This window comes from Pinus tabuliformis, chromosome Q, assembly GCF_031772625.1.
Source record: "Pinus tabuliformis cultivar Carrire ecotype Pingquan chromosome Q, CPIR1, whole genome shotgun sequence".
NCBI classification, from domain to species: domain Eukaryota; kingdom Viridiplantae; phylum Streptophyta; class Pinopsida; order Pinales; family Pinaceae; genus Pinus; species Pinus tabuliformis.
The window spans coordinates 4773387-4792645 of NC_142296.1; the positions used below are offsets into that span (position 1 = coordinate 4773387).

General features: G+C 41.0%; 1 protein-coding gene across 1 annotated transcript in view; it reads left to right on the forward strand.

Annotated features, from left to right (window-relative positions):
- LOC149217992 (uncharacterized) overlaps positions 1 to 19259 on the forward strand; it is an 87495-nt gene that overhangs the window by 34739 nt on the left and 33497 nt on the right. Inside the window, exons 3-8 of the mRNA XM_089383710.1 lie at positions 8761 to 8881; positions 9063 to 9166; positions 9271 to 9384; positions 9478 to 9648; positions 9753 to 9899; positions 10053 to 10198. Of these exons, the coding sequence (XP_089239836.1) occupies positions 8761 to 8881; positions 9063 to 9166; positions 9271 to 9384; positions 9478 to 9648; positions 9753 to 9899; positions 10053 to 10198 (803 nt within the window). The remainder of the gene's footprint in view (positions 1 to 8760; positions 8882 to 9062; positions 9167 to 9270; positions 9385 to 9477; positions 9649 to 9752; positions 9900 to 10052; positions 10199 to 19259) is intronic.

Genomic DNA, 19259 nt, shown 5'->3' on the forward strand with positions numbered 1-19259 from the left:
TCACCCGGCAAAATCTCTCCGTTCCGACAACGGGACTGACTGTCCCCTGCTGCGACTGCGCTGCCCCTTCGCAGTAGTTGCGTGGGCTTGCGTGGAGGAAACTGGGACACTGCATCAGCACTGTGCTGCCTCCTTTGCCTCCTGGAGCTCTACGTCAGCCTTCTTGACTGATCCTACTACTCCTTGCCTGAATTCAGATTTCTGCTGGAGGGTGGCTCTACCCCAGTGCTGTAAATGCGTGGGCCCTTCCTGGCCCAGCGTTAGTCTCCCTGGGTCTACGCTGCGTCCTCTGGCGTCTCTCTGCCTCTCTCTGCTGTGTATTTGAGGGCCCGGAGAAGATCCTCAAACCTCAACTATCTCTGCCCCTCTATTGCAACAGATCACTTGTTCGATTTTCTCAGCAAACCTCGCCCTAGAAAAATCGAATTGACTGATCTCTCAAGTGTATCTCCAACTGACCCTCAAGCCTCCTCTTATACTTTTCCTGTTTATGAATCAATGACCGAGGTTAAGTCCCTAATCAATGGCGAAGATTAAAAGAGACTTGATCCTCGTCACTTAGAAGTTTCTCACCCATATTCTTATTAATACCCATTAATGTTTTTATTTTCCTAAGTTTAGACTTAGGAACTCATTAAAAAATGTTAATTCTTTTAATAACTCCTCATCTGGGTGGAATTTCTCCAAACGATTTTTCGGTTCTAGAGATCTCATGTATTCTTGCCCCTCCACAAAATTTCGGAGCTAGTGCACATTCAATGCTACCCAAAATCAACATTGGCTTCATCATCTTTGGCAAGTGCAATGGGGCTCCCTTGTACCTCATTGCCCATACCTGTATGTGATCGATAACAGTGTGTAGATTTGACAAGATGTGTGCTCTCCTAGCACAACGCTGCTGCCAACTGTTGAGATGGACCACTAACTTATGCACTATGACGAATCTAAAGTACAACTTTTGAATGACTGTCTCGAAAGACAATACTTCATCTAGTATTGCTCTCCTCAACTCTGCTCTGGCGGATGCTATAACTTGCTTTCCTCCCTGCTCGGCCGCTTGTAACTCCTTAGCCATGTGCTCTTTCTCAGCTATCAAGAATCTAACACTTGCGCTGGTGGCTTCTGCATATGCTTTGGTAGCATCGGCCAAACTGCACATCGGACACGATCACTCATTCTTCAAACTGCGCAGGAGATACATGGACATCCAGAGTGGGCATTCTATGCGACTGCACAACTCTGTGTTGCGACTCGTCGAAAGATATGTTGTGCATTTCTGCTTCCGGATTGTTTTCAAGGATTTCAGTGTCTCCTTGATACCTCGGGACTTGCTCTACTTCCAGATCTGGTGAAGCCGGTGGGGTGACCTCTTGGTCCTGAGGCATGAGGTCAATATCCTGATCTAACTCGGGCTGCACCATGTCCATGTCCATCTGCTTTAGCATCTGTTCAATCTCTTGAGCAAAGTCCTGCTCTTGCGACTACTCACCCTATCTACTCTGTGCCAACTGCTCGGATGAGTCAATAACCTGTATGGGTGCAGTTTCATCAATATGTGCATGCTACGCCTCCTGCTATTCCTATTCTTGCTGTGCTTCCTTCTCTCTTCTGTGCAACTCTTGTTCTTCCCCGAGTCGCTGCTTCAACTCCTGCAACTTCTTTTTTGCTTCCTGCAGCTTCTATTTCTCCCTCTGCCTTTGCGCGATCCTCCTGTCGCCTCTTAGCCTCAATCTCCAAAGCTACTCTCAACACAAGTGGGTCTGCTTTGAACTTGTATCTTTGCTCCGCCTCTGCGCTATCTGCAATGTTCCTCTTGCCTTTGTCAAGCGTAGGTTCACTGCCCTCTGCTGCTGCTCTCTAAGATGCTGATGCCTTTTGCTTTGCTAACCACTCTACAACTATGTTGACCGGTTCATTGAGCCTTGAGAAGTGATAGCAGTATCTCCATGGGTCTTACTCAGGGCAATGACACGCCCCGTGGATCCAAGAATGATATACTCTCACATAGTGGTCCTTTACTAAGCAGTGCGGGTCATACAGATTGAAACTTTTGCTACCGAAAGTGAATCTCTTGAACTCCTTTGTCTCGGCTTCAACATGCTTGAGATTTCGGATCTCATACAAACCGATGCACAAAGGAAGAGCGGCCCAAGGTGCCTTCTTCTTCCTATGCAGTCTAGCTGACAACCCTATCGAGATGTGATATGACACTTCTTGCATGCCTAGCTTATCTATGGCAAACTTCGGTAAAACATGCAGAGCCTTCTCCCCGCTGTACAATCATATGAAGGTGCCAAGGGGTGAGGCATACGAATCTGCTATGTCGATCAGTGCCTCCATCATTGCCTGCGACATGCATGGTGGATCCTACTCAAAGATCATCCTGTATACCAGGGTGACGAAGTAGTCTGATAGCTGTATCATAACTCCACGGAAGCTGTTGATTTGTGGTAGCATCAGATGTGCTCTAGCCATGAAAATTGGTGGAGAGGCTAAAGCACATGAGATCTCCAAGACCCAGAAATGGTTTGGGAAAATTCCACCCGGCTAGAGAGATATTAAAATAATTTATATTTTTAATAGAGTTCCTAAGTCTAAACTTAGGAAAATTAAAATATTAATGGGTATTAACATAAAACTGGGTGAGAATGTTCTAAATGACATGGATCAAGCCAAATCTAATCTTAGCCATTGATTAGATACTTAATCTCGGTTGTTGAAGACTCAACATGAAAAGTATAAGAGGAGGCTTGAGGGTCAGTTGGAGATACATCAAGATTGATCAGTCAGTTCAATTTTCTGGAGTGGGGTTTGCTGAGAAAATTCGAACAAGTGATCTGAGTTGTAGCGAGGGGCAGTGAGTACATAGCAGAGAGGCAGAGATAGTGCCAGAGGGTCAGCGCAGTGATTGAAGAGGCTACCCAAAGGCAACGGGATCCACGCGAGGCAACTAGAAACTGCGCAAGGGCTGAGGGGCCTGCGTGGGTGACGCAAAAGGCCGGAGAGCTGACACAGAGGGTTCCAGAGCTACGCAGAGGTTAGCAGGGCTGACGCAGAGCCTTGGAGAAGCGCCGGAAGAATTTTCGTGGGGCAAACTAGTGCTAAGAAGCTGAATATTTGCTTCCGAGGAGAGATATTACTGTCGTGTAACAATCTCTGTTGGGTGAGGCAGTTCGACACCCTAGTTGTACTCAAGAAATCTGCATAATAATAAAACCCTCAGAACTACTGCACCGGTTTTCCCGCATTGGGTTTTTCGAGGATGATTGGTCAAAAATAACGGTGTCCTTGTGTGTTTGTCTACTATTTCAGTTGATGATCTATATCTGAGTTGAGGCTGCATTTGTGTTTATTTTCAGTATTTATATGAATAAATAACTTGCTAAGGATAAACAAGTAGGTGAAATAAACTAGATAATGCAGTAGGAATTTCTGACGTGTCAGACTTAGAAATTTCAACAGAAGCTACATTTAGAGAATAACTTACGATAAGTGTGCACGGAGGTTTCCGAAGGTGTCCATGCCCAACCCAAGCCTAGGAACTGCTGACGGGCACAGATTGCATCAAGTATGTAAGCGGACATGAAAAGATTTGCTTGCTCACCCTTGGGCGGATGTTGGGCTTCTGTTACCTATTCCTTCAACTTGAGAGCCAACATGTCAGACCAGTTAAAAATCCTTCCTTCGCTCACCAACTGATCCAACACAATCACCCAACTCTGTGGGAAGGTCTCTATGCTCTCTTGGCCGTATAAGCGACATGCAAAGATGACCAAGAGCTGATATGCCTTCCGCAGTATCCTTGTCTTGTAAACCTGGTTGGGTGTCGTCCTGAACTTAGACGACTCTTTCACCCAGCTCTTCAAGATGTCCCTTGAGTTTGCACTACTGTTGGGTCTGGTGAAGGGTGTATCCATCGTGATCACTGGTTGCGGCAAGTGATACATCTCCTGAAAGTCCTTTGCCCTAAAGGTAGCAAGTTGTGTTCCACTGACAATGCTCAACACCATTGTCTCTGGATCAATATGCGAGTCCAGCGGATCATGTCTGCGTATGGAAACGCGGGATACCTGCATGCAATCCGGTACAAGCCAGACTTGTGTATGTTGACATAGACCCTGCGGTCTTCCAGATTCTCCTCAAATGTGCTTGAAAAGGTGTCATTGATGTCCTGCCATTTCATCTTGATCTCCTTGTCTATGAACAACTTAGTGTCTTCATAGATGGGCAAGCTCATAGACATTTGCTCAACTACATCTCCAGTTGCACTCTCAACGATATCCTTTGACCCTTCTCTCTTGGAAGCCATTGTACTTGTACTATTGAGAGACGGACGAACACTTGTGATACTTGGAGACAAAGCAACACTCATGGAAAGCAATTCGTCAGTTGAAAACCAAAAACAACTTGAGAACTGACATGCAACACACCTAGGTGACTGACTAGAAAGATTGCACAATTTTCACTGGGAGGTTGGGAGACTGACTGCCAAAACTGTGCAGAACACAACCTGGATTGTCAGTGGGCTAATTGACTGTTGAAACTGCGCAAAGCACAGTCCAACTTGGCTTGCTGAGGACTGAAATTGCGCACTACAACCCGGTCAAATGCATCAGCGCAATTCCAGGGGCCAGCGGACACTGCCTCTCAGAATTGCGTAGAGGAAGGCAGAGCCTTCACTCTCAGAAATGCGCAGTGCAAGCCGGGCAAGGCAAGGTCTGGGCCAATGTAGCCCAGACCCACTGACAAAAAACATAATAGCGTTGAATGCATGGCGACGCTGAGTGTAAACAAGAGTGAATGATCATGCATGCAAACAGTGAGTGCAAGATTCGGAAAACAGGAAAACAAGTAAGTGTGTGAAGCGAGTCGCCGCAACGGCGACTGTCAGTGCAGAAACAGTGTCATGCATGCGACAACAGTGAGATGCAAATGAAAAACTGAAACAATGCTTCTACAAGCTAACATGCATTAAAATGACAACAAGCATTCAATGAAACCAAGCAAACAACACTCACACAAACCGAAATACAAAAAGCGACAGAAAAGCAACAAAAGACATGAAAAGCGGACTTACCCAGAAAAAGCTGAGCTGAGTGTGTCGAATGCTCCTAGATGTGATGTGGGATGCCAGAGCTCCAAGATCGAAGTGAGGAATGAGCTCTGAAGCGTCAAATAAATAAGTTTGATAAGATCGAGGCTTATGACGTGCATGCCACAAATATAGGAAAAAGTGACACTTGGCGGGAGGTTTCTAAAACGACTTTTGCATGTAACCTCCAGCTGCTAAAAATGGATCCCTAAAATCTAGGGATGCTTTTCGCTTTTTTAGTAAAAGCAACCCATGAATGCAAATCAAGATTGGTTAGTCCTGAAGGGAACCGGTCAACTTGGGAGCGCATGCAACGGACTGCAAGCCCTGGAGTGACTTTGTGCAGTTCTGGATTGAGTCGGTCTGGCTGCCCCTCAAGCTCTGCGCAATTTCTGGACTGAAGCCCTGGCTGTCAGCCATAATTGCGCAAAATTTGAGAGCAAGCCCAGTGATGGGCTGCTCTGCACATTTCTGGAGAGCAGTAGGTTGCCTAGATGATCTATGCAATTTTGGAGAGGAAGGTTGGTTCCCCTCCAGTTCTGCGCAATTTTCCAAGTGAGCACAACATCTAGAAAATGACCAAGTTCTGGGAGGTCAACTTGCGGGTGGAAGGCAACTAAGCTAGCAAACACAAGCTGATAAGCCACTAAAACTCAATTGAAGCATATGTACTTGGACAGTGCAAGATATGGTGCTAAGAATGGTTGGCAGGGAGGCTCCAAAACGAAGCTAAGACAAAATTTTGGAGGGTGGTTGTAGCCACTACAATAAGCCCCTACTCGTCTATCCATCTGTTTCAAAGCCACCCACCTCAACCTGTAATAGTTATTTGTCAACTGTCCATACGATTTACCCACCATCAATCTGTCCACATCTTCAGATAATTCTACCTGATAGTAGCTTGAAATCGTTGCCATTGTATGACTGTTGGACATTGGATAAACCAACGCTCCCTGTGTGTTTCGCGACATGGACTAACCGCTTCTTGTGGATACTTATCGTTGGTGATGCGATCGTTGACTAACACTTGCGCGTTTTAGTCTAACAGCAATCGCGATTCCCAACAAGTGGAATCAAAGCGTAGGTCACGAGTTCGATACACACCCAACTCACGTTGGGGGGGGGGAGATTGTTGGACATTGGATAAACCAATGCTCCCCATGTGTTTCGCGACATGGACTAACTGCCTCTAGTGGATTCTTATCTCTGGCGATGCGATCATTGACTAACACTTTCGAGTTTTGGTCTAACGACAATCGTGATTCCCAACAACGACCGCCATAAATCATGATGGTTTTACTCTTATTAATTCAAAGTTAGCATATTAAGAATCACAAAGTCAATATTAAAATATATATTAAGGAGATTATAAAATAAAAAGGGAAAGGGGTATTTAAAAAAAAATACATTGAGGAAAAAGGTCAACATAAAGTATAAAGTACAAAAAGGGGATCAAATTATATTAAAAAGAGAAAAAGTATTTAAATTTTGAAGGTTTATAAAAATATGGGGTTACTTTAAAAACCCTATGTTTATCACGACAAACACAAAATGGAGTCTAATTTAGAAATGAAGTTAGGATGATTTTCCTATAAGGGTATTTTAATCACACATCATGAGTTAATTACATTAAGAGGGACTATCCAAAGGAAAAAAATTAATATCGCTATTAGTACAAGCAACGACAAAAATTACATAAATATTAATCTGGCGAATCGACTATTAATTTCAGAAGCCAGTGTAGGCAAAACAACAGATTTTTTTGGAAAAAAAAATGAATTAATGATTTACAAGTAACAGTAGATCATTATGAGTACAGATCTCAATTTCGTGTTGTAAAAATGTATGACATAGAGGTTGACATAATTCTTGGTCAACCTTGGTTTAGAGAATTGGGTGCGTTCATGTTAAACATAGAGAAAAAAATGATGTTTTCTTATAAGGGAAAGATGATCACATTTCAAGACATGACAATGAAGTCAAAATCGATAATGTCCTCATCAGAAGACTTTAAAGATGTTATGAAATTGATACCTCAAATGAATCAAAACTCAATATCAGAGAAGCAAAAAGAGCTTGAGGAAGCCATATCCAATAAAAACGAAGAAAATTCTCGTTTAAAAGATCATATCCAGAAACTACTTGCACAAGTCAAAAAGTGTAAAACTAAGAAGCACAAGTTAGAACAAGAAAAAGAAAGTTTCGACAAGAAATTCAACAAAAGTCTATTAGAGAAAGAAGAGGAAAATTTATGCTTAAAGGACCTTAATAAAAAATTATTAGAACAAATCAAGTGTTTAAAAGATGAGAAGCTTGAATGCCAAAATAAAGTTGACTCAGAAAATGAGGAACTCTTACGTCTCAAAAATCATAATCAGAGTCTACTCACTCAAATTAAGAAACTTAAAAATGATAAGAAATCATTGAACAACAAATTAGAAGAATTTATCACGAAAGAAGTGTCGAAGTCTTCAGTCCAAGTTGAAGAAAAAGATACGAACTCCGACCCAGTCAATATCACAACTCAAGAAGAAGAGAAACCTATAGAAGTTAAAACCAATTCAGATATTGCAATTCAAACAATGGAAATTCCAAGTGATGATTCAGTAACCAACTCAACAACAATAGTACCTGAAGTAAATCGGGAAATCACCACAAACAGATTAGGGCAAGATCAAACTGCAAGAACTCCTTATCGACATCTAAATCACAAGAGCAGACAACTAAGTCAGTCTACATATTTGAACCATTCAGAACGGAAGCAACAGATTTATGTTCCAAGGAATACTGAAGTTTGCAAGATCCAGTGCTATGATAACAATTCATTAGAAAATTCCAGTGATCGGAAGATTCCATAGAAGGTTAATCTAGGATGGTCTGATCCATTCTCAGTTCGATAATTTTGTTTATCACTCGCATCATATCGTCTTGTATCGACAAAGATGAAAGTTTTGAGACGAGAAAATATTCAAAACGAGAAAAAAGATCAAGCCCTTTTGTCAGTAAGCTTTGAGGACAAAGCTTTTTGAAAAGGAAGGCAATGTTATGAATAAAAATATGTATAAAATAATCCAAATAATGTAAGACAATAATAATAATAAATAATGATTAATTAGTAACTAGTTAATGAAAAGGTATGTCCCTAAGGACATAATCGTTGGTGAAGAGGTATTTGCCTAGGGTATATAAGCAGGCTCTCACCCTCATTGTAATCATCTCATATCAATTCTTTATATACTATTCAATATACAATTACTTGTCCTACTATGGATGTTTACATGTTCCAAGTATCATGAAGATTACTCCGCTGCGTATACGAACCTTGTTCGTTACACCTTTTATGTGTATCATTGCATTCCTTGTCTTTATTCTATTATGTCATTCCTGCCCTTCCCTTTGGCAAATGCGTAGCATTTTCCCCAATTTCTGTAACTTTTGTGTCCAAGTCCAAATAGTCTCTAGGAAAACATTAGAGAAAGCCATTGCTGACTAGTTATTTATATTCATGCAATGTTTTTTGTCATTGTCTTTATAATCTTTTACATTGCATAATTAAGTAAATTTTCTTATGGTCTTCAACCTATTTTTATATTTTGACCCTTGAATCTTCTATAGAGAACGTATGATACTGGAAAACACTTATGTGACTGGAAAATATGTCTTGCCAGATATCTTCATTCACTGAAACTTTGTGACAATGGCTTTGAACCCAAAACTGGTGGATTGATATTCAATGCTCTTTGTCAGTGTGATTCTGATCTATCTGTTCTCGAACTCTGTGACAATAAGGTGAGCATTCTTTACATTGTATTATGATCCCTTTATTTGTTTAATCAAACTTGTAGCTAATCTTGAATATGAACAAATTTTTATTACAATCTTTTTTATTTGGTTAGTATTGACATTAGATCATATATCAGTTCTTTCCATGATTGCCATTTCATCAGTGATCTCTTTGTTGAAGTTGCAGCTTTCTGGCTGGCTTTCCTGGCAACGTGAGATTTCTCCCCATTTCAGTTCATTACTGCCAAATGAACTACATTTCTTGCGATCACTAACTACTCTTAATCTAAGGTTTAAGCCTCCTTAACACTTCCATTAAACATTGGGTTATTGTTTTTCTCATTACAAGTCCATGAGACATTTGGAATTTATGAAAATTAGTTGTTTGATCTCAGGGGAAACTTTCTAGAAAGCAAGGATGTGGAAATATTAAAAATGTTCCTGCAGTGTATGCCTCAGTTGCAAAATCTGTACTTGAGTGATAATCCTATAGGAGACAGTGGTGTAAGGTTAGGAATTTGAATCTGTATTTTAACATCAGCAAATAGGATTGATTTTTCATACATGAGAGATGGTATAACTTTGGACTGAACTCATTGCAGAACTCTCATTCCCTATTTCCAAGAGATTTCTGAAAGGGATAAACAATTGGTAGATGTCGAGATTGCGAATTGCAACATTTCTTTTGCAGGGGCATCTTCACTTTTTGACAGTCTATCAACTTTTAAAAGGCCACTGTATTCACTGGCAATTGCACATAATGGCCTTGGCAGGTAAGTATATGATAATAAAGTCGCCAAGACATGAGAATACTATATTAAATTGTAATGTCCCACAAAAATCCATCACTTATATGTAAGATTACCATCAAATGCAGTTCTATAGCAACGTCTCTAGCAAACTTTCTGAAAAGAAGTCATGTTGAAAGGCTTGACATTGGAGGCATTGGACTTGGTCCTACTGGCTACAACCAACTTCAGGAAGCAATTTCCTATAGCCAAGATCTTGTTTATCTGAACATGAGGTAACTATTCTTCAACATTTTGTTTATGATGTGACTAACTTTTGAAGTGGTGACTTTTAGACACCTTTGCAGTGGGTATTATAATAGAAAAAGAATTATCAACTTTTGGTTTAAATTCCAATGCTAATGTTTGCACATGCTGGAGTTCTGCAGAAAAAATCATGGTGGCTTGGCTGCTGCAACTATGTTATCCAAGCTCATCTCACATTCAAACAAAATAAGTGTAATTGATGCAAGTTATAACTTATTGTGTCTCAAGTCACTGGAGCTAATTGCCACTGCTTTGAAGCAATCAAAAGGTATCAGCTCCAACTATCAGTGAACTGAATATATTCTTCCCTCTTTAATAATGCATCTTTGATGCTTGTTGATCTACATGGTTCAGTATTTCGGTTAATCACCAATTTCCAGTTCTCATGATCATCAATCCTATCCTTGTAGATACTCTTTTCAGGCATCAATTAGAGGGTCATATTATGTCCAGCCCCAGACATGATACGCTTGAAAGAGAGACAGAACCTAGAGATAAGATAAGACACATTAGATAATCATATTAATGTCTGGCAAATGACCAGAAAGGTAGGTCAATGCAATGTTATCAGAACCAGAACAGTCATTGAACCAGTCAACCCCAGAAACTGGAACCAGACAAAAACTGGAAACAAACCCAGTCAACCAAAAAATACATAAAATATTCAATATATATATATATATATATATATATATATATATATATATTGTCACACATATAGTTATGTACATCCCTGTGAATCCAAATCATGATACATAAATATGCAAAGTTTCTCATGTATATAGCAAGAATATAACCAAAATAGCAAAAAGTGCAATCGATATCTGAACCAAAATACATCAACAAAGGGGCTCTAAATGGCCTCTATAGTCCAGAGGTAAGCATAGTACTCCACAAATAGATGAAGGGTTAGGATGGCGAAGCCCTGATGGGCTAATATTGAGATGTGTGAATTTTGAGGAAGCCCAAACTTTGATCAAAGGGTTTCACCAAGGATTGTGTGGTGGCCATCATGCAGCTAGAACGATCATGCACAAAATCCTTATGGGTGGCTTCTATTGACCATCCATCTTTACTGATGTCCATAAGTTTGTCAGAGAATCTTAGCCATGTCAGTTCTTCAGTAGAAAAAATTTGGCTGCATTACCTCTACAACTGGTGGTTGTACAGGGACCATTTCAGCAATGGGGCCTTGACTTCATCAACGAATTTAATGTAGCATGCTTGACCTGCAGAAAATATCAGAAGTGCGAAATATGCCAGATATACCACAGAAAATAACACAATGAGATGTCAACAATAGAAATATTTTATTAAGATCTGCAGAAATATTGTTCACTTGCCTCTTCGAGGGGGCAACCTCCAGAAGAGTAGAGCTCAATTACACAACACAAGACAAACCTTTCCTTACTATCTTCAACATTATATAGTTTCTTGAGACCCAAAACCATTACTACTCGTGGTCCCTTACATATTGTAAGTTAACCACTTTATTTATTAATTATGGCTCGCTATAACTAATTGTGGTCCCTTTTTTACAATGCAGGTCAACTACTTACAATGCTTACGGGCTATATTTATTAAACTAACTAATCATGACTCTTACAAGGCCCCTTGTGCTTATTACATTAATAAAGGGGTTAGGGTCAAACCCTAACATGCCCTCCCCTGTAGTATTCCAAAAATAAATTTAGCAGCAAATTGCTTCAAAATAATTTAGCCATCTGCTCTATAAATAGTTTGCTCAAATTGAACCACAAAATTTATGGCAAAAATGGGAAATAAAATCTGCAACTAAATAATAGACAATATAAACATGCAGAAGATCTCAATGTTATTTTATTAATATGCAAATAAGCTAGTACAAGAGTAGGAATACAGCTGAGATGTTGGCCCCAAATAGATCTACAATAATGCCGCAACTGACCTCCAAAACAAACTAAAAATCAATAAGTTGCAACCTGTGAATCCTTAATGGATCCACCAAGGGAAGAGATGGGTGCTCGCTCACTCTCACTGAATCACCTGAGGGTTTCCGTCCTTGGGCTACAACTAAAGTTGGGAACTCCCGGTTCTCCAAACCTCTCCACAAGAAACAAATACACAACTTTAAGATGTCCCAAATGATCTCTTCCTCCTCCTTTTAAAGACTCCATAGATAGAGATCCAAACTTCTAGAAGTATCTTATTTTATTATTATTCTAGAAGCTCCTCCTTGACTTTGTCTTAAATGACTTTTAAATTTATTTAAGTCACTTTTGGCCCTTTCCCATTAATTAATATTTTCCTTTTTTAATTAAATGACTAATTAAAGTCATTTTTAAGTTGGGAAAATGGTAAATCACCCACCATACTCTCTCCAACCACTGGAAATCACTTCTCAGCATCCCATCCTGTAGATCTTTTCATTATGGTTCCAATGAGCTATTACACTAAGGTGTTCTGTTAAATATTTCTCTCGGAATGCCACCTTAAGCATAATTAATTAAGTTATGCCCAATAATAACCCTGTTTTATGGGAATTATCGGAATGCCACAGAACCAAAAACAAGATGTGTGGAACTACTCATGATGATGAATATGCCAAGCGAATGCCATCGAACCCCATAAAAACTCCTCAAAACTCCCCGAAACCCATGATGACATAAACCTGCTCCCATGACCTAGTCGTCTCGTGCCCTGGAAATCCACCCTGGTTGTACTATAGAGGAAAATAAAAAGGGGACATGACATCCCCCTTCAAAAACAAACTTGTCCTTAAGGCTAAAGCTGCAGAAATTTATGAAGAATAGTTATTGGTTCCCATGTCACATCTTCTGGTAAGGTGTCTTTCCACTGGATGAGGACTTTGTTGATAGTGCGACCACGAAGATGTGATTCTCTGGAATCCAAGACCTGTTCCGGTTGGAGCCAAATAGATCCTTCCTCGTCCAATTCAGGCAGGATGGTCTGAACCTTACAATTGCGCCCCACGACTTTCTTGAGACAAGAGACATGGAAGACGGGGTGGATTTTGGAAGTGGCTGACAATGCTAGTTTGTAGGCGACAGAGCTAATACGTTGAACCACTTGATAAGGCCCATAAAATTTTGGAGCTAACTTTTGGAAGCCCTTTTCTTTGAGAGATGTTTGCTTATAAGGTTGGGGTTAAAGGAATACTTAGTCAACAACTTGAAAAGACCTTTCTGAGCGATTTTGGTTAGCCTGTTGCTTCATCCTATTTTGTGTTTGGTTGAGATTATCTTTTAAAAGAGCAAGAGTGGCAGCGCGGTTTTGAAGTAGCTTATGCACTGCCTATACTTTGGAAGATCCTAGAAGATAAGAAGGTGGGAGTTGGCCATACAACACCTCATACAATGTCATCTTGGTTGCTTCATGATAATTAGTATTATACCACCATTCCGCTAAAGGTAACCACTGCACCCATTGATGTTGTCTATCCAAAGAAAAGCATTGTAGGTAGGTTTCCAAGCATTTGTTTACCGCTTCAGTTTGACCATTTGTTTGGCAATGATAAGTTGTACTCATTTGGAGTTGTGTGTTGTGTAGCTTGAAAAGCTCCTGCTAGAAATTGCGGGTGAAGGTGGTATCTCAATCAGACACAATAGAGGTAGGCATGTCATAGTCATAGCCAAACATTTTGGTAAGCCATTTGTTTTGTTGCGGTGAGGATAAGCACTGCTCCAAGAAATACTTCAGACTATGGTGGTCAGTTCATATTTGGAAACGACATCCAAGCAAGTATGCTCGCCAAATGTCTATTGCATGTAATATGGCCATCATTTCTTTCTCATAAGTGGATTGACCCAAATTTATGCCACTTAATTGTTGGCTTGTGAAGGTGATTGGTCTTGCGTTAAGATTGCTCCAATACCTATCCCTAAGGCATCACATTTGATCACAAAGGATTTTGTAAAATCTAGAAGGGCCAAAACCGAGGTGGAACACATGGCCTATTTGAGATCCAAGAAGCTCTGTTGAGCTGCTTCTGTCCAAATGAATGCATTTTTCTTGAGAAGACTCATCAAGGGTTTGGCAATGCGTCCATAATTTTTGACAAATTTGTGATAGTATCCTGTGAGACCCAAAAATCCTTGTAGACTTTTCAAGGTCTGAGGTTGTGGCTAATCTTGCATTGTCTGAATCTTTTTTGGGTCCACTCGTACTCCTACACGAATTAAAATGTGTCCCATGTACTCCACCTCTTTCATTCCAAAAGAACACTTGAACAATTTGACAAATAATTTATTATCCTTTAGAAATTGATTCATGAGACTTTGAAAGGTGGATGGTGCATTACAAAGACCAAAGGGCATAGCCAAAAATTCATAGTGACCTTCATGGGTATTAAAAGTTGTCTTGGGGATGTCTGGTACTTTCATTCTGATTTGGTGATAGCCTGAACGAAGATCCAGCTTGGTAAAGAATTGGGCGCCAAAGCGTTCATCTAGGAGATCATCGACGACTGGAATAGGAAACTTGTCCTTGATGGTTGATCCAAAATGGATTTTGGATAGACTCTTAAGTCTAAGTGTTCCTCACAGAGGAAAATGAAAGTCTAAGGAAGTTCTTGGACATAGCCCCATTGCAGAGATCTTTTCATTCTGAATCTACTGCAACTTGAATGGGCAAAAATGGACTTAGGATGCAGAAGTTATCACCAAAAGAAGATGCCCTATGTTCTTTAGAAAAAGAGGAAAAATCCTCTAAAATGAGCAAAAACCCTTATAAAGGGAAATCGCATCGGAGGAGGGCCAAAGGCAGACTTAAGCGGAGAGCAAAGCCACCCCCGATTGCCGATCCCCGACATATCGGGTCGGAGGCAGGCCTACACATATAACATAAGGTAAGGACCCCCCAGGCCGATGCGATATGCCGATCGCCGAAATCGGCAGATCGGTGTCGGCGATGGCATGGGACTTAAGGCGGGACCCTAGGGCGAGCGACATTGCGATCGCCGAAATTGGTAGATCGAGAGATCGACCGTCCCCGATACACAGGGCCGATGCGATGAGCGATGCCAATAAAAAAGCCAGACCCGATAAGTTTTCAAAGCCCAATTGTATAAAATTTCAGGTCCGGGAATTCGAATTTTCACGTATTTCCCATGTATTTGGGATTTTACCCAAAACACATATGCAATGCGATAAGCGATGAATCCGGACCCGAAAGGGTTTATAAATGCAAATGTATATTGTTTGAAGTCCGCCATAAAGCCAATCAACGGTATTTTATTGTTTTAATGTATTCTTACAAATACAAAGGAAAACGTCCGAAAGTGATAAAACCGGACCCGAAGGGGAATTTAGGCGCGATCTATATAATTTGAGTTCCGTAAAGGCGGATTTCAGGCGGGCCTCAAGCGGTAAATGGTTTTGGGCTAGCTGTGCCCAATCCCACACAATGAACGACGCATGGCTTGGCGGAGGAACAGGGAAAACACCTTTTCGAGTGGGTAACCCCGTACTCCTAAGCCGCCCGAAAATGCATGGTGACCGTTGGATCAGAGATCCCGTAGATCGACGGTGGAGAGCGCGATAGCAGCCAAAGGCGGACCCAGTGCAATATTAGGGTGGTTTCAGATCGGGTGGTATCAGAGCCTGAGATTGATTAACTCCACCTTCAAAGAAGGTTATATCAGAATGCTTGATTGACAGAGCAAAGATTGCTTGTCTAAAAGGTGTTTAAACAGTCAAAGGTTGATTGTATGCTTGTTGCAGACTGACTATTGTTTGAGTTTGCAGAGGTGAAGGGAAAGCTGTTGATAACTCAGTCCAGGAAGGACAAGAAGGAAGAAGGGTTGAAGGCATTTTTCTACCCCAAAGGACCCCAAAGCAATCCTTGAAGCACAAGAGGTTTGTTGCAAAAGGTTGCTTAAATAAGCTCTTTATTAATCTTGTTTGAAGTTCTTTTGTTCATTGGTATAATGACAACTTCTACAAGTGAATCCTCAAATTCCTCCTTCATCACAAGACTCTATAATGGAGACTTGAAGCAAGACTTTCTCATCATGATGGACAAGGTGAGAGAAATGTATGAGGATGGAAGGAAGAGCAGCATACTTAGAGAGCAGTTGAATTCCATGAAGGAAAAGAAGCAGTTGCTTTCTGACAGACTACGGGAAATGGAGAGGCAACTTCATATTGCAAATATGAACCTGAAGAGGGTGCACGAGTTGGAGTCACAACTCATTGTTGCCAAAGAAGCCTTGGTCAAGTATCAGCTTGAAGAAGAGGTAAACCATTCCAGTTTGTCTTCAAATTCCTCTAAGAATGCTTATATTGGTTCTTTTGAAAAACATACTAAAGGCATAGGTTCCAAGCTAATGTCCAAGATGGGCTATGAAGGAAAAGGCTTGGGTAGACATGCACAAGGTATTGTTGAGCCAATAATAATTGAGGAAAGGCCTAAGTATTTGGGTCTTGGCTATGGACAAGCTTATGGAGAAAGTTCCAAAGTTGCCATAAAGACCATTAAAACAACTCCAAGAAGGAGTTGCATTGCAGGTCTTCAAGAGTGTGAAGGTTGTATTCAGGAGGAATGCAATAGCTTGAAACATCATTTGCAGGATGCAGGTGTTCAGAAGCACACACTTGAACCAGAGAGTTGGGGAGACTCTAACAACCTTGAAGAGATTGATGGGGTTCCAAAGGGAGCCACTTCTTCATTTGCTTCACCTCCTCATGAAGGCAATAAAGGTGAAAGAGAAAGGTATAAATCTGGTTCTAAACATATTCCTTTTGATTTTGCAAAGCATGATAAATTTCCACATAGAGATGGGGAAAGAATTGCTTGTTCCTTTTGTGGTTTGGATAACCATAATGTTTCTAGATGTTGGAAGAGAATGGCCACATACAGGAAGCAGAAGAAGGAAAAGAAGCAAGAAGCCAAGGGTCCATTGGACAAGGCAAATCATGTTGTCAAGAGGATGCACATGCAGTGCACTTACTGCCATAAGCAAGGACATCTTGCTGCAAAATGTTGGACTCTGAATCTAGCAATGCTTCCACAAAAGCTGAAGAAAGTGGAAAGAGAAGATGGTAGAAATGGAAAGGAAGATTCCATGAATGATGTGTCTCAGGATGATTCACATGATGATGCTGATGTGCAGACAAAGGTAGTACCTTTGAAAAGGATTGGTAAGAAATGGTTAGAGTTCTTATTTGATTAAGATTGCATGTCTATTGATGCATCTACATTATATTTCATTTCAGCTTCGAAAGTACAGCGTGCTTAAGTGAAAGTTGAAGGATGAAATGCATGCATGAGCAGGAGATGCGTGAACACAGGAATGTTGATATTTCCTTGTTTTTGAACATGTATGTGTAATTAACTTGCAGGGTTGATTGTTTTGACATGCATGTGATGGCATGTTGACTTGGGAGAAGTTAACTTGGTCTCCAAATGGAGATAATGATGAAGTGTTTCATCTTTTGAAAAAGAGTCCTAATGGTCGTTTTCTACATGCTTGACTGAAGGGTCATTTGTTTAAAGGCATGTTTTGTGGGTTTGTTATCTAGTCCATCATTTGTATGCAGATGTAAGACATGGAGGTGTTCACGAGATGTGAAATATGTTTATTTTGTTGAAGCAGGAGTTTAGGCCATCCAGTTGTTGGCTGTGTTTCTGTGGTTGTTAACAGTTGTTGTTGACAGCTTTTCAAACAAATACAAATGAAAGTTTTGTGGAGTAGATGAACTTCACATTTGTTTGAGCCACCTTGGATCAATGATCAAGGCAAAGAAGTTCAAACCACCTTCTATGACCATTTCAGCAGAAGTTTTGCAGGAAGGCAAGGAGGAAGACAGTTCTTCCCAGGAAGACCAACCCATCCAAGAAGGGAAGTGGTCAGAGACTTTGGTTTAGGGGCACTATGCAAGGCAAGTGTGTGGAGGCTGAAAGAAGAGGGTGTTGTTACTCTCAGGTACTGTTCAGATCAGTATATCAGTCTTTTGGAGACCAAAAGTTCTTTTAGTGGGAAGGCGTGATCCAAAATGGATTTTGGATAGACTCCTAAGTCTAAGTGTTCCTCACAGAGGAAAATGAAAGTCCAAGGAAGTTCCTGGACATAGCCCCATTGCAGAGATCTTTTCATTCTGAATCTATTGCAACTTGAATGGGCAAAAATGGACTTAGGATGCAAAAGTTATCACCAAAAGAAGATGCCCTATGTTCTTTAGAAAAAGAGGAAAAATCCTCTAAAATGAGAAAAAACCCTTATAAAGGGAAATCGCATCGGAGGAGGGCCAAAGGCGGACTTAAGCGGAGAGCGAAGCCACCCCCGATTGCCGATCCCCGACATATCGGGTCACAGGCAAGCTTGCGTATATAACATAAGGTAAGGACCCCCCAGGCCGATGCAATATGCCGATCACCGAAATCGGCAGATCGGCATCGGCGATGGCATGGGACTTAAGGCGGGACTCCGGGCCAAGCAAGATTGTGATCGCCGAAATTGGCAGATCGAGAGATCAGCCGTCCCCGATACATAGGGCCGATTTGATGAGCAATGCCGATAAAAAGGCCGGACCCAATAAGTTTTCAAAGCCCGATTGTATAAAATTTCAGGTCCGGGAATTCGGATTTTCACGTATTTCCCGTGTATTTGGGATTTTACCCAAAACACATATGTGATGCAATAAGCGATGAATCCAGACCCGAAAGAGTTTATAAATGCAAATGTATATTGTTTGAAGTCCGCCATAAAGCCATTCGACGGTATTTTAGTGTTTTAATGTATTCTTACAAATACAAAGGAAAATGCCCGAAAGCGATAAAACCAAACCTGAAGGGGAATTTAGGTATGATCTATATAATTTGAGTTCTGTAAAGGCCTCAAGCGATAAATAGTTTTGGGTTGGCTTCGCCCGATCCCACACAATGAATGACGCGTGGCTTGGCGGAGGAACAAGGAAACCGCCTTTTCGGGCGAGTAACCCCCGTACTCCTAAGCCACCCGAAAATGCATGGTGATCGTTGGATCAGAGATCCCATAGATCAACGGTGGAGAGCGCGATAGCGGCCAAAGGCGGACCCGATGCAATATTAGGGTGGTTTCAGATCAATGGTGAGCTTATTAAGGGCCCTGAAATTGGGACACATGCACTATCACCCATCCTTCTTTAAGACCATGACCAGTGGGGATAAATAAGGGTTGGTGTTGGGACGAATCACACCTGCTCTAGTAGCTCCTTAATTATCTTTTCAATTTCATTCTTTTGTGCAAATGTGTAGCTATAGGGTCATACATTGGGCGGCTGGCTACCCGAAATCAAAGGGATGCTATGATCTTGGGGACGTTTGGTACTTTCATTCTGATTTGGTGATAG